General features: G+C 42.2%; 1 protein-coding gene across 2 annotated transcripts in view; it reads left to right on the top strand.

The window, feature by feature from the left end:
• Window positions 1-12,432, top strand: part of Tmem245 (transmembrane protein 245) — a 70,504-nt gene that overhangs the window by 38,788 nt on the left and 19,284 nt on the right. The window contains exons 10-14 of one of the 2 annotated variants that reach the window (XM_052176521.1): window positions 4,358-4,456; window positions 6,291-6,422; window positions 7,168-7,203; window positions 11,081-11,203; window positions 11,338-11,483. In XM_052176521.1, the coding sequence (XP_052032481.1) occupies window positions 4,358-4,456; window positions 6,291-6,422; window positions 7,168-7,203; window positions 11,081-11,203; window positions 11,338-11,483 (536 nt within the window). The remainder of the gene's footprint in view (window positions 1-4,357; window positions 4,457-6,290; window positions 6,423-7,167; window positions 7,204-11,080; window positions 11,204-11,337; window positions 11,484-12,432) is intronic. The other variant, XM_052176522.1, reaches the window with a different exon arrangement.

The following is a 12,432-nucleotide window of genomic DNA, read 5'->3' as shown; positions in this document are numbered from 1 at the left end:
TAATAAGTTTGCCTCACACTGCTGACTAACTTTAAATCCTTGTTTCTGATGTAGCTTTCTGTGTCTGGCTGAAACTAGAGTAAGTGCTTTAGGGTGGTACTTGAGATATCCCTAGGAGGAATGGCAAGTCAAGGAAGAATGTATTTTTAAAAAGTTATTTGTGGCCTTTAATCCCAGCATTTGGGGGCAGAGGCAGGCGGATTTCTGAGTTCAAGGCCAGCCTGGTCTACAGAGTGAGTTCCAGGACAGCCAGGGCTACTTAGAGAAACCCTGTCTCGAAAAACAAACAAACAAAAAACAAAAACAAAAACAAAAAAAAAGTCCAGAGGCACTCATGTGCCAGTACTTTAAGGGGTGGAGCCTTGTGAAAGGAAAGAGTGAGAGCGAAGACACAGTTGTTGTTGTTGGACTTAAAGAATAACTTCCTCAGTCTGGACTTGGGGTGTATCCCTCTCCTAATACTGCCCAGAGAATATAGTTAATTTTCGGCCTAAATATGATTAAGTAGTTATGGTCATATAAGGATTGACAAGATTGAATGCTCTGAAATGTATACTCCAAAAATTGCACAAGCAATTAATTTCTTGTTTAAAATTCAAAACCAGCGTGTTGGAGAGGTATCTTGAGAGTGCTAAGCTCCTCCAACCCCCGCAGAGCACGTGGATCAGGTCCCAGCCCCTGCACGCTGGCTTACAACCTCTGTAACTCTAGTTTCAGAAGATGTAACACCTTCGTCTGTCCTCTGCAATCACCAAACACTTATAAAATAAAACAAATCTTAAAAAACAGTAAACTTGCCAGGCAGTGGTGGCTGTTAGTCCCAGCCCTCCGAAGGTAAATGCATGTGAATTGGGTTTGAGGCCAGCCTAGTCTACAGAGCGAGTTACAGGACAGCCAGGGTTACACAGAGAAACCCTGTCTCAAAAAACAAACACAAAAAAGTAACACCCCAAATTATGAAAATAAATCATTAAGAGTTGAGAGAAGGTTTGTCAGTCAGTTTTATTATGTCTGTCTAAGACACTCGATTAATGGTACATGATGATGATATTGGAAAAAATTGAACAAGCAAGAGATAAATATGTGTATATAGATCTTTGAATTGTCATAGGAAGAGTCAGCTAGGCACAAGTGCTACGCCCACAAAGAATGTTTATTTCTTTAAATTATTTATTTCTGTATATGAGTGCTCTGTCTGCATGTATGCCTACATGCCAGAGGAGGGCATCAGATCCCATTACCAATGGTTGCGAGCTACCCTGTGGTTGCTGGGAATTGAACTCAGGACCTCTGGAAGAGCAAGCAGTAATCTTAACTGCTGAGTCATTTCCAGGATGATGCTTTAGTTAAATGTTCAAAGAAGTCTCTAAGGCAGCAGCATTTCTACCAAGACTCAAGAAGTTAGTGGTTGGTGAAGGTCTGGCCTGGGTAGAATCCATCCAAGGCTCTGAGTGGTAGTGAGGATGTGTGGTTGCAGGGCGAGAAGAGCTAGTGTGAGGACAGAATGGTGGAGCAGAGAGAGGCTCAGTGAGGCAGGGGACTGTAAACTCTAAACAGTCCTTAGGCCTCGGGAGTCTGCTGAGAGTTGTGCTAAGCACATCAGACGCCATCCAGTCTTCTTTTTTTTTTTTTTTTTTTTTGGTTTTTTGGATTTTGTTGTTTTTGAGACAGGGTTTCTCTGTATAGCCCTGGCTGTCCTAGAACTCACTCTGTAGACCAGGCTGGCCTCGAACTCAGAAATCCGCCTGCCTCTGTCTCCCAAGTGCTGAGATTAAAGGTGTGTGTCACCACTGCCCGGTGCAATATTATTTTTAACCATGGTGGTTTTTTAGACCCATTCATTGGGGCTGGTGAGATGGCTCAATGGTTAAGAGCACTGACTGCTCTTCCGAAGGTCCTGAGTTCAAATCCCAGCACGCCCACATGGTGGCTCACAACCATCTGTAATGAGATCCAATGGCCTCTTCTGGTGTGTCTGAAAATAGCTACAGTGTACTTACATATATTAATAAATAAATCTTTAAAAAAAAAAAAAAGAACCATTCATTGTTCTACTGGGAGTCAGAGTTCAAAGCAAGATGCCAGCGTCAGGTGGTGCTTCATTGCACTCTTGGCCACTCTGGATAATGTCTCTTAGAGGCTGACTAACCACTTTGGGCCTTTTCTGGTTGGGGGAATCTCAAAAGTTGATGTGGAGAATTGGTAGTAGGAGACCTGTGACTATCTGACAGCTATGTGCTGAGAGACAGAAGTAACTAAGGGGAACGTGAATGTTTGTGCTCAGTACCTCTGTGAGGTGTTCCTTGTATTGGTCACATAGGCTACACCTGAAAGAACGTTAGAGAACTTTTCATTTTGTTATAGACAGTCTCATTGTAGCCTGGCCTGAACTCACAATCCTCCTGCCTCAGCATCCCTAATGCTGGCCTTGCTGGGATAGACTTCATCCCCTATGTTAAACAGTTCAGTACTGGTTCTGCACACTTAGCAGGGACCATAGACACTTTAAAACTAGTACGTTTTGAGGTACTGGTCTGAGCTTAAGGTATCATGCATGAACTCCACTGAATTATACCTGCAGCCTACAAAGCCATTTTCCCTTCACTCTTGGGTTGTTACAAAGATCACAGAGTGTAGGTAAAAGCCATTTAAAGTTGTAGAATGCTTTTCAGAGATAGGTGGTCTTTATATTTACTATGAATAATTTGTGTCTAGCTTATGAGAAAACCACTTTTATAAGAGGGTAGATATTTGCACCAGATATGGGAGATAACTGGTTCAGGTACTTATAAGGCCAACAACAGGTGGGCAAAGAGTACCTAAATACATATTGTAAAACAATTTGGAGAATTAGTGTTTCATCATTAAAGGAATGAGGAACTAATAACAGTTCCCATTAATGCCTACTAAATTATCTTCAAGGCTTTCAGTTTGTTCATAATGCCTGGGGAAAGTGGTTTCCCATACAGTGCTCAGGCATTGCTTATACAACTCTGTAGAACGCTGTTGGCCAGTGCACGGCACTCCATTTTTTGCCTTGACTCCTCTTCATTTTACGTTGGTGATGAGAATCGTAAACTATATGTGAAGATGCTGACTGCCTTAAAAATTGGAACTGTTTATATATCCTCCTGTGAGTACTGACTAAGTACAGTAAATTTAATAAATGAACACGCCACCATTAAATTTAAGATGGTGACAAATACTAGAGATAAAATGCTTATGATTCAAAAAACAGATTTTATATTTCATCTTTGTAAATGGATAGGAAGTTATTGAAGAATTGGAAAAAATGGAAGCAGTTATTTTAAGAAAATGGAAGTAGAAAGCAGTGCTTGTCTTTTAAAATTGTTTTGAGACTAGGGAGATGGTTCAGTTTGTAAAGTATTTTCCAGTTTGCCATGCAAGCCTGAAGACCTGAGTTTGATCCCCAGCACCTATGTAAATGAAGTCCGACCCACACTTTAACCCCAGTATAGGCAGAAACAGGTGGGTCTCTGTGAGTTGGAGGCTAGCCTGGACTACAAATGAGAAAAGATCTTGTCTCAAAACAAATGAACAGAAGAAAAAGCCAGTATGGTCGTGTTGCAGTCCCAGTGCTGAGAGATAGAAGAGGCAATAGCGTCCGCAGCCTCATGACCAGCCAGCCAGCTAGTCTAGTTGAATCTGGTGAGCTCAAGGCTAACTGAACTCCCTGCCTCCGAAAAGTAATGTGGAGAATGACTAGGGGTGTCCATGTCCACCATTGGTTTCGACACTCATTTGTGCATATGTATGCCCATACACTTACATATACAAAACCCAAATTCTCTTAAATCCTTTTTTTTTTTTTTTTTTTTTTTTTGCCTGTGCTAGGGATTGAGCCAAGGTCCTGCGCATGCTAAGCAAGTGATCTCTACTGAGCTCTTCCCTCTGATCTTTAAACATTCTCTAATAAGGAAATATGATGAGTACTACAGTGAGTGTAAGTTGTACCTGCTCTGTGTCAGGTTTCCAGGAGTCCGTCCTGCCAGTCCTAGGGAAAGATTTGTGCTTGTATGTAAGGTCCTAAAGAGTCTTAATGGAAGCCCTTAATAGGAGTAAGGCAAGACTTAAACATAGTAGATGAGCGCTAGGCTTGCAGGGAAAAGGTTTTCCACTGGGCAGGTAAGATCAATAGGTCAATAAGTGTGTTTGCATTTGTATTGTTCTCTTGTACCCTGAGACCCAGGAAGAGAAGTGGGAGGGAGGGTGAGAGAGAAGATGGGGAATTTACTGGAACATGAAGGCATTTAAAAACAAAACAGAGACCCAGCACGTATTGATCACACTAAATTACTTAAAATATTAATCAGATTGTATCTGTATTTTTTTCTAGCTTCACAAAATTTTAGGAGATAAGGTGAACAATACGGCTGTGATTGAAAAGCAAGTTCTAGAACTGTGGGACAGACTGTATCACTCTTGGTTTGTTAAGGTAAGTTCTTTTAGATTAAGTTTCCATAGTAAGTTACTCCATTTTGCTTTTCAAGGTGATTGAGTCTATAGGGCTTTGTTAACTTTGGAGTTTCACTTCACTTTCTAGCAGCAAGAACTTAAGCCTTTGGCCAGTGTGAGCTTTCCTTGGTGGTTAGTTTCTGTGGCAAACCTGTTAGTCTCTGAGGTATCCATATTCCATCATTTGCTCATAATGTAGTATCTTCCTCTGCAATACCTGTGTGCAAAGCCACATATGTTTGTTTATAGTGATGAGGATTGAACCTGGCATCATGCGCTAATAAATACAAAGTCTATCACTGAGCTGTTATACTCCAAGCTTCTACAAGCCACATATGTGGTATTTTTTTAGTTGCTGCATTAAATAACTAAACACAGACAAGAATATTAAATATCTAAAAATGGATCAGAATAATTTTAATAATATATTTCACTTAATTCTATGTTCCCGCTGTCATTTCAGTATATACCTTATAAAAATAAATTCAATATACAACTTAATCTTTGAACGCTATCGATTGTGTTTTGCACCAGCAGCCCAGCTCAGATTTAGTGTGAGCCATATTTTAAGTGTTCAGTAGCCACTTGCGGTTAGTGGCTATTGTTTGGAACTGATGAAGTCAAGACATTGAAAACCTTTCTGTTTGAGGAGACAGAAATAGATCTAAACTTCAGAGACTTTCCTTTCTAATCAGCTTTTTGTGTTGCTTATAATTACATTCTCTTACTTTAGAATTTATGGTAGAACAGGTATGCTTCCACTCTGTATAAACAGTGCATCTGCTGAGCCGGTTCTATACGCCATGTCTGGTAAGAGAGCTGTGTTATATGAACAGTGGGGGCAGAGTTACTGTTTTTTCCCAGGGTTGACTTGGCGAGAGGAAGAACATGCAAGAGGAGGGTGGCTGAGTTTGCGTTTCTTGCTTAGTGACATGTTCTACATCGTGTGGTCTTTCCCTGAGATGGGTTGCAGGAATGACATTGAGTTTCGTGGGTAAGACTGGAGAGTTAGAGCTAGCAGTGGTCTGTGAGCTAAGGTTTTTCACTCTGAGGAGCTAAGCAAGTAGAAAGGTCTCCTGAGTCTTTTGTGCTCCCTCTGGATCTTGTTAACAGGTAGCTTTTCTTGTCGCTTACCTTGCTTGAACCCCATTTTTTGTTGGAGTGCTAGAGTCTCAGGACAGATGTATACATGGGACAATGCGGTATTCTCCGCTCCTTCTTGTATGTCGCAGACTATGAGCGTCTGTGCTCAGGGGAGAAAGGAAGGGCACACAAAATGTTAACTTGCCTCTGAATTTTAACCTCATTTTGTCTGTTCATTTCCCTTTCAAATTCAGTGCTTCCTGCCCATGTAAATTTTTTTTCCAGACAGACAGACAAATTAGACCCACACCTTTCTTGGCTCTTTGTTAGTCTCTTCTCTTTCTGCTCTTGCATTATTACATAGTATATATAATTAAGAAAGGAGAAAGAGGCAAAGGTAGGAAATCAAGAAACGGTAGAGGTGCTGAAGGAAGTGAAGGTTTACGTGCACTCTCTGGCTGCTGTGCACACAGGGGTTTTGTGAGTTTCTAAGTGTTTAGGAGGGAAGCAGTTGTGTCACCTAGACACAGAACCTGGAATTCCCATAGCCCATGCAGAAATGCTGGCTACCAGTCTTTAGGTGGAACTTGCCCTTAACATCTTAAATTTGCATGGATTTTCATAGGTGAGCACTTACTGAATTATTATAAGCAGGTGTAAAACAAAACAGGCATTTATCCTTTGGACATGTTAAAATGGGAGTTTCACATGTCACTGGCCTTGTTCCATAGAACGTGACACACTCTGGAAGGCACAAAGGGCACAAGATGCATGTGAGTCGTCAGAACAGCTGGCTGGGAGATATTTTGGACTGGCAAGATATTGCCTCCTTCGTTCATGAGAACATCGAGACTTTTCTTTCGGTAAGATGTAGTGGTTACTGTTGGTTGAACTAAACTTGGAAATGAGAACAGAAGGAATCCTAGCTTTTCTTACCTCAGTGTCTTCAGTTACCCTGTTTTTAGTACCATGGAATGTGTAGGCTTTGATTAAACCAGAAAGCTGTCCAGAGCTGAGTCTTGAGGTCTGGCTCCCCTGGTGTTTTCCAGGTGGGGTGAGAACAACTGAGGAATGCTGACTCCTGAAGCACATGGACAGGCCTGTGGGCTCAGGGTCTTAGATGGGTGTCCTCATCCCTCAGGGCCACTGGGTACCCTAGGCTGGACATTACAGACACACCAGATTTTCTGGTTGGTAAAACCCTTGATATGTGGAAATGGGGGTGGGGGAATACATCAGAGGAACAGGTGTAAAGGCTGTGACCACTGGCTTCCCTCTGACTCCATCTGCCCTGCATCCTTAACCCACTGTTGAACCTTAATCACCTTCATTCCCCAGAGCCACTTTGTCAGGTGTCTTGGCATGTGACTTCACAGAGAAGATTTTTCTTGTGAATAAACATATGACTCTCATCCAATTAACCTGAGCCTCATAGTACTAAGTTTTAAGGAATTGAAGCTGAGTGGAACGGTCCAGGGGCATAGTTAAAAACTGCCTGCATGAGGCTGGGGACTAGCTGTCTGTGCTAGATGGGCAGCCTTCTCTGCTGCTTGCCTCTGGATTGCCAAAGTGATGTTTATCATGCTCTTTCTTGTTTTGCCATTTTAGATATTATCTTTTGGCTTCCAAATATGGAAGATGAAGGTAAAGCTGTGACTTTGTTCCAAGCCCTCAGTGCTCTCTGGCCCTCTGTTGGGCTCTCACCTCTCCCTCAGCTCCCTGCACTCACATACTTCCTTTCCTCTCAGCTGAGGTGCTGCCACAATCAAATGAAATCTGAAAAGCCATGACTGCCATTTTTTATGTTCTAATTAACAGCTTACTTAATTAATAGGGACTCACTCTGTCTCCCAGGCTGTCTGTGAATTCGTAGCTTCAAGCAATCCTCCTGCCTTAGTCTGCAAGCACTTGACAGTGTGTTCAACTCTTTGTTTTGATAATCCCGTCCCTCCACTTTGTTCTCAGAGATTTTAATATGCATGTTTATCTAGTCACTAAAAAGTTTTCCTGATACCATGAACACACTTGAATGTGTTAAAAGCACTCTTCTCTGGGGCTCAGGAAATGGCTTAATTGAAAAAGTCTTTGCTGTACAATCATGAGGACCTGAATTCAGACTCTTAACCCTATGTAAAAGTCAGAGGTGGTGGTATACACCTGCAGCCCCGGTGCTGGGGTGGGGTGGGGTGGGGTGGGATGCACAGACAGGCAGCTCATCTGGCCTTCTGGACGGCCGTCTATATGACGATGCACTCCACGTGCAGTAAGAAGCCTTGCCTTAAACAATGACGAGCACCATGAATAAGGAAGACCCCTGATGTTGACCTCCGGCCTCCATTCTCAGGCAGACACAGGCACGTGTGTCCAACACGTGTATGTGCACACACACAAATACCTCATTTATAGCATGCTAAATGTTTTGTAAATATTTTCTAATTTAATTGCTCCTCAAGTTCCTTAGAGAACCAATAAAATTGTTCTTGTTTTTGTCACAGATTCAGTGTATTAAAGCAGTTAACACTCAGTTTTCTTTCTTGTTTGAGGAACCGGGTTCTCAGGAGTGCTCTGTGTCTCTTTATTTCACACTTTTCTGTCTTTGTTTCTTTTCTTAGCTTTATTTGTCTCTTGTTCTGACTTTCTGAGGCATGGTCTTCTTTGTAGACCTGGCTGGCCTCAGGTTCACAGAGATGTGCCTGCCTCTGCCTCCCGAGCACTAGGATCAAAGGTTTGCCCCACACAGTAGCTTTGGTTTTCTCTGATCTTTCAGCAGGTTCCCCAGCTCTCCCCAGGGTGTTTCAGAAGACTGGCGCTTTCCCCACACTCAGACTCCTCAACCTTATTTACATGCACTCAGACTCCTCAACCTTATTTGCTGTTTGAGTATATTTTGCGTTTTTCAGTAGTTACATTCAGTCTTTCTGAATGAATGTAATTTTAAAGATTTATTTTTATTGTACTAATATGTTTTCCCTGCATGCATGTATCCAGTGCTTGCAGTGGCCAGAAGAGGGCATCAGATCCTTTGGAACTGTGGTTACAGATGGTTATGAGCCACTGTGTGGATGCTATGAACGGAATCTGGGTCCTGTATAAGAGTTCTTAACTGCTGAGCCATTTCTCCATGTTCCTTGACTAGATTTTAAGTTCCTTATTACGACTATAGACTATAGCCTGGTGTTATATTGTCAACTAATAAAAAGAGGCACATTATAGCTTCTCTTTTATTTTTGTACTTAAAAGAACAGTGGCAGAGCTGAAGTGGTATACTGAGACCTCCTTGTGCAATTACTTTCCTAAAGGCTAGAGTAGGAAAAGGAACTAAAAAAGGGTCAGTGGAGCTTATAGTTAGCATCTCTAGGCTCCTAGTCTGACGGGGAGGTAACTCCATCTTTGTAGGAGACGTGTAACTCCATCTTTGTAGGAGAGAGGTATATTTGTATTTTGACCCCTGCATCCCTGCAGTGTTCTGGTTTTGTGCTTCTTGGGTTCCATAGAATGACACTCAGAGGACTGGGAAGCCAAGTGAGTGGCCAAGGGTGCTTGGAGGTAGTGCACTACAGGGAAGCAGCGAAGCAGGAGGATGCTGAGGCTGCCTGTTCGCTCTCACTGCCTTCTGCAACCAGGATGCTTAACAGCTTGTGAGTCTCCTCTGGCTTCCTGGTCATGGCCAGGGACTCTGTTCCAGGCATCTTTTTGGTTATGTTGCTATTGTTGATTAAATTAATGCCAGTCCCAGCTCATGGTTGCCATTTTTGAGTTGGGATACATTTTCACCTCTACAAATCTGTTGCATTTTTGAGTTTCATGGGCTTTCTTACTGATCCCACCTTTGCTGATACCCTCCTTTCTAAGTCTGGTGATTAAACTAAAACTCTGCTTTGATGATTGAGTTAACATTCCAGAACTGTCTTCTGTGTTATCTCTAGTTGATTTCTTTTCATGAAAAAAGGGTTATGTGGTTGTTGTTGGATACTCCCAGTCTACAACTGCTGTATTCTGGTAATGTCTTAAGAGTTTCAGGAGGGTGTTTTCTATTTGTGTGACTCAGAAACTATGTAAATTTTTTTGATTAAAAATTCCAGAGTGACTGAGGCCCCCAAAGTATGCTTGCCAAATTACAAATACAGGCATTGTCTCTTAGAATCAGTGGCTTTGTCCATTCATTCTTTATCCCACAAGGTCAAACAGTTAATCGTGCATATTTTTGTAGGCATAGTGAAGCATTTTCAAGATTTCTTTGTAAAGAGTTTTTGTTAATGAAGCCCGCCTGTTGAATTCCCTTATAAAGACTAAGCTGAGGCTTGCAAGACATTCTGAAGGCAATAGAATGTCCCTTATAAATGGTGCATTTGAGGTGGAAAAGGAATGGCCAGCCCTTGCATAGACTGCGTGTCATAGCCTGAGCATTGACTGGACCAGAGCTACTGTCTTAGAAAGGCACCATAGAGAACTGCAGGTGTCGGGGCTGTGGTCCTAGCTGCAGCAACCCTCTGTGACTGAGCTCATGTCTCTATAAAGCTATCTACATTGCTTCCCTCACAGCACTGTTCATGGGGACATTTAGTAGCTGGGGCAGAACTCATCCTCCTGATCCTTTTGCTCTGTGATTTCATTAGGAGGAAGCACCCACTTGGGAAGAACAGTACAGGCATTATAAGGGGTTTTTAGTTGACGAAGGCATAAGAAATGAAAATGGAGACATGAGAAGACATTGACATCTTCCTTTGTTCATATTTTACTGCTAGTGTGCATAACTGTCCTGATAACTGCTTCTTTATAGGTGATAGATCAACTGAGTAGTCTTAGGCCGTCCCAGGAAAGGCTCTGTCATTGATGCTTGCCTCTTCATTATTTTCATTGTGATTTCAAGACTTTGGCATAATACATTATATTTATAGTAGAATCTGAGTTAGAGATGGTAAGGGTAGAGGAGAGTTAGCTAATTTAAAGAGCGACCTACACTTACAGCCCTCTAAAATAAATAGATACACCGATAGCGCATATTCTTCTGGAGACATACATATATATTCTGTTTTTATAGTTAAAATTCATAGAATATATAAAAATTCTGTGTTTTAAAAACAGCATAATAGAAGCTGGGCATGCTTGTGTACACCTTTAATCCCCGCACGTGGGAGGCAGAGGCAAGTAGATCTCTGAATTCAAGGCCAGCCTGGTCTATAAAGGCAGTTCCAGGGTGGCCAGGGCTGCTCTACAGAGAAACTCTGTTTTGAGGATCCAAACTAAGCAAATAAAACCAGCACAATAGAGTGAAATGTCCATGGTCGTTGTTGTGCTATTTTAAGTGTTATTGGGAGTGGATTCATTATAACTACTTGGCCATTTTCTTTACTATTTATTTTTACATAGATGTTTCTGGATATTTTTTCTGCTTTTAAAGTAGGCAACAGTTTTTATGTTTTTCATTATGGCTAGTAAGAGTGCCCTAAAAGCACACTAAGTAGCTATAACTTCCCCTTTATGAGAACTAGTGTTGACCCCAGCTGCCCATCTCCATCAGATCCTGGAGTCTCTGTGGATTGTTATGAGCCGGAACGTGAGCCTGCTGTTCACCACAGTCACCACCCTGCTGACCATCCTCTTCTACAGTGGCACTGCCCTTCTCAACTTCGTGCTCTCTCTGGTATGTACATTTAGAGAGTACACGTTGTATTCCTTTATATATTGCAGCATTTCCTGGGCTCTGTTTTTGCACATGTATATCTTCTATAGGTTCATAAATGTGATTTTTAGGAGATCCTGTCCTTTGTTTTGCAGATAATTTTCCTGACCACACTGTTTTATCTGTTAAGTTCCAGCGATGAGTACTACAAGCCAGTGAAGTGGGTGATCAGCCTGACCCCCCTCTCTCAGCCAGGCCCTTCCTCCAACATTATCGGCCAGTCTGTGGAAGAGGCTATCAGGTAGGACAAGGCGATGCTGTTCTTCCTAGCTTCCCGAGGCATCCCATGTACCTTCTTGTATTTCATAGAAGCATTCAGTGTTGAACTAGCGATGGGTGGCGGTGTTTTCAAGACCTTTACCTTAAGAATGTCCTAGAAGCAGAGCACGTGCTTTAAGGAACCGTACCCAGGAGTTTGCCACTCTGTGCTGCAGCTGTGATTAACAAAGACAGGACATGTGCTTACAGATCGGCTCTAGTCAGGCTTCCATCACCTTGGCATTTGCTCAGGAGAACTTCCCCTTTAGCACCTTGTCTTTACCTCCTCAGGGCCCTTCTCTGACTTCAGGCGCTCCAGCCTGGATCTGGGCTAGAGGTAGACAACCCTCCTGTTTCTTCTCTCTTGTTATGTTCAAGCTGTCTTCTGCAGGGATAAGATATGGGAAATACAGTGTTCAGTTATCTCTAAGTGTGTTCATTGTATCTGGTCAAAATTTCAACGAAGCATGCTTCTTGAGTTCATGTCTTGCAAGTTTAGTTTCTTTGGCTCTTCTCTTTTCTTTTTTCTGGGAGGCTTTGGTGGTTTGCAGCCTAGGCCCCTTAGAGCCTTCCTTGTCCTTTGTCTCATTGCCCAGTAAGAGGATGTTATAGTCTTGTTTCTGTGGATACCTAACTATTCAGAGTAAATAGCTGTGACACCCACTAGGCACACTTTTTATTAAGAGCAGACAAGCCGTTATGAGCATTGCCATGTGTTGAGAAAACGCTCAGTGACATCAAGTAGTTAGCTGAGTAGTCTTAAACCCAGTTCCATAGTAGAGTCTTTGGCATTGCTGTTTCCACATACTTCTAAAAAGTATCATTGTTTGGAACTAGTCATTCACAGATACCTGGAACTGACCTGACAATTATTGTATGTATGTATATGTGTGAAATACCATCAGCTTTTCTCCCCATTCCTTCTCAGGAAG

Source organism: Apodemus sylvaticus, chromosome 3 (genome assembly GCF_947179515.1).
Source record: "Apodemus sylvaticus chromosome 3, mApoSyl1.1, whole genome shotgun sequence".
NCBI lineage: Eukaryota > Metazoa > Chordata > Mammalia > Rodentia > Muridae > Apodemus > Apodemus sylvaticus.
Note: the sequence above shows the minus strand (reverse complement) of the source record. Positions and strands in the feature narration are given on the sequence as shown.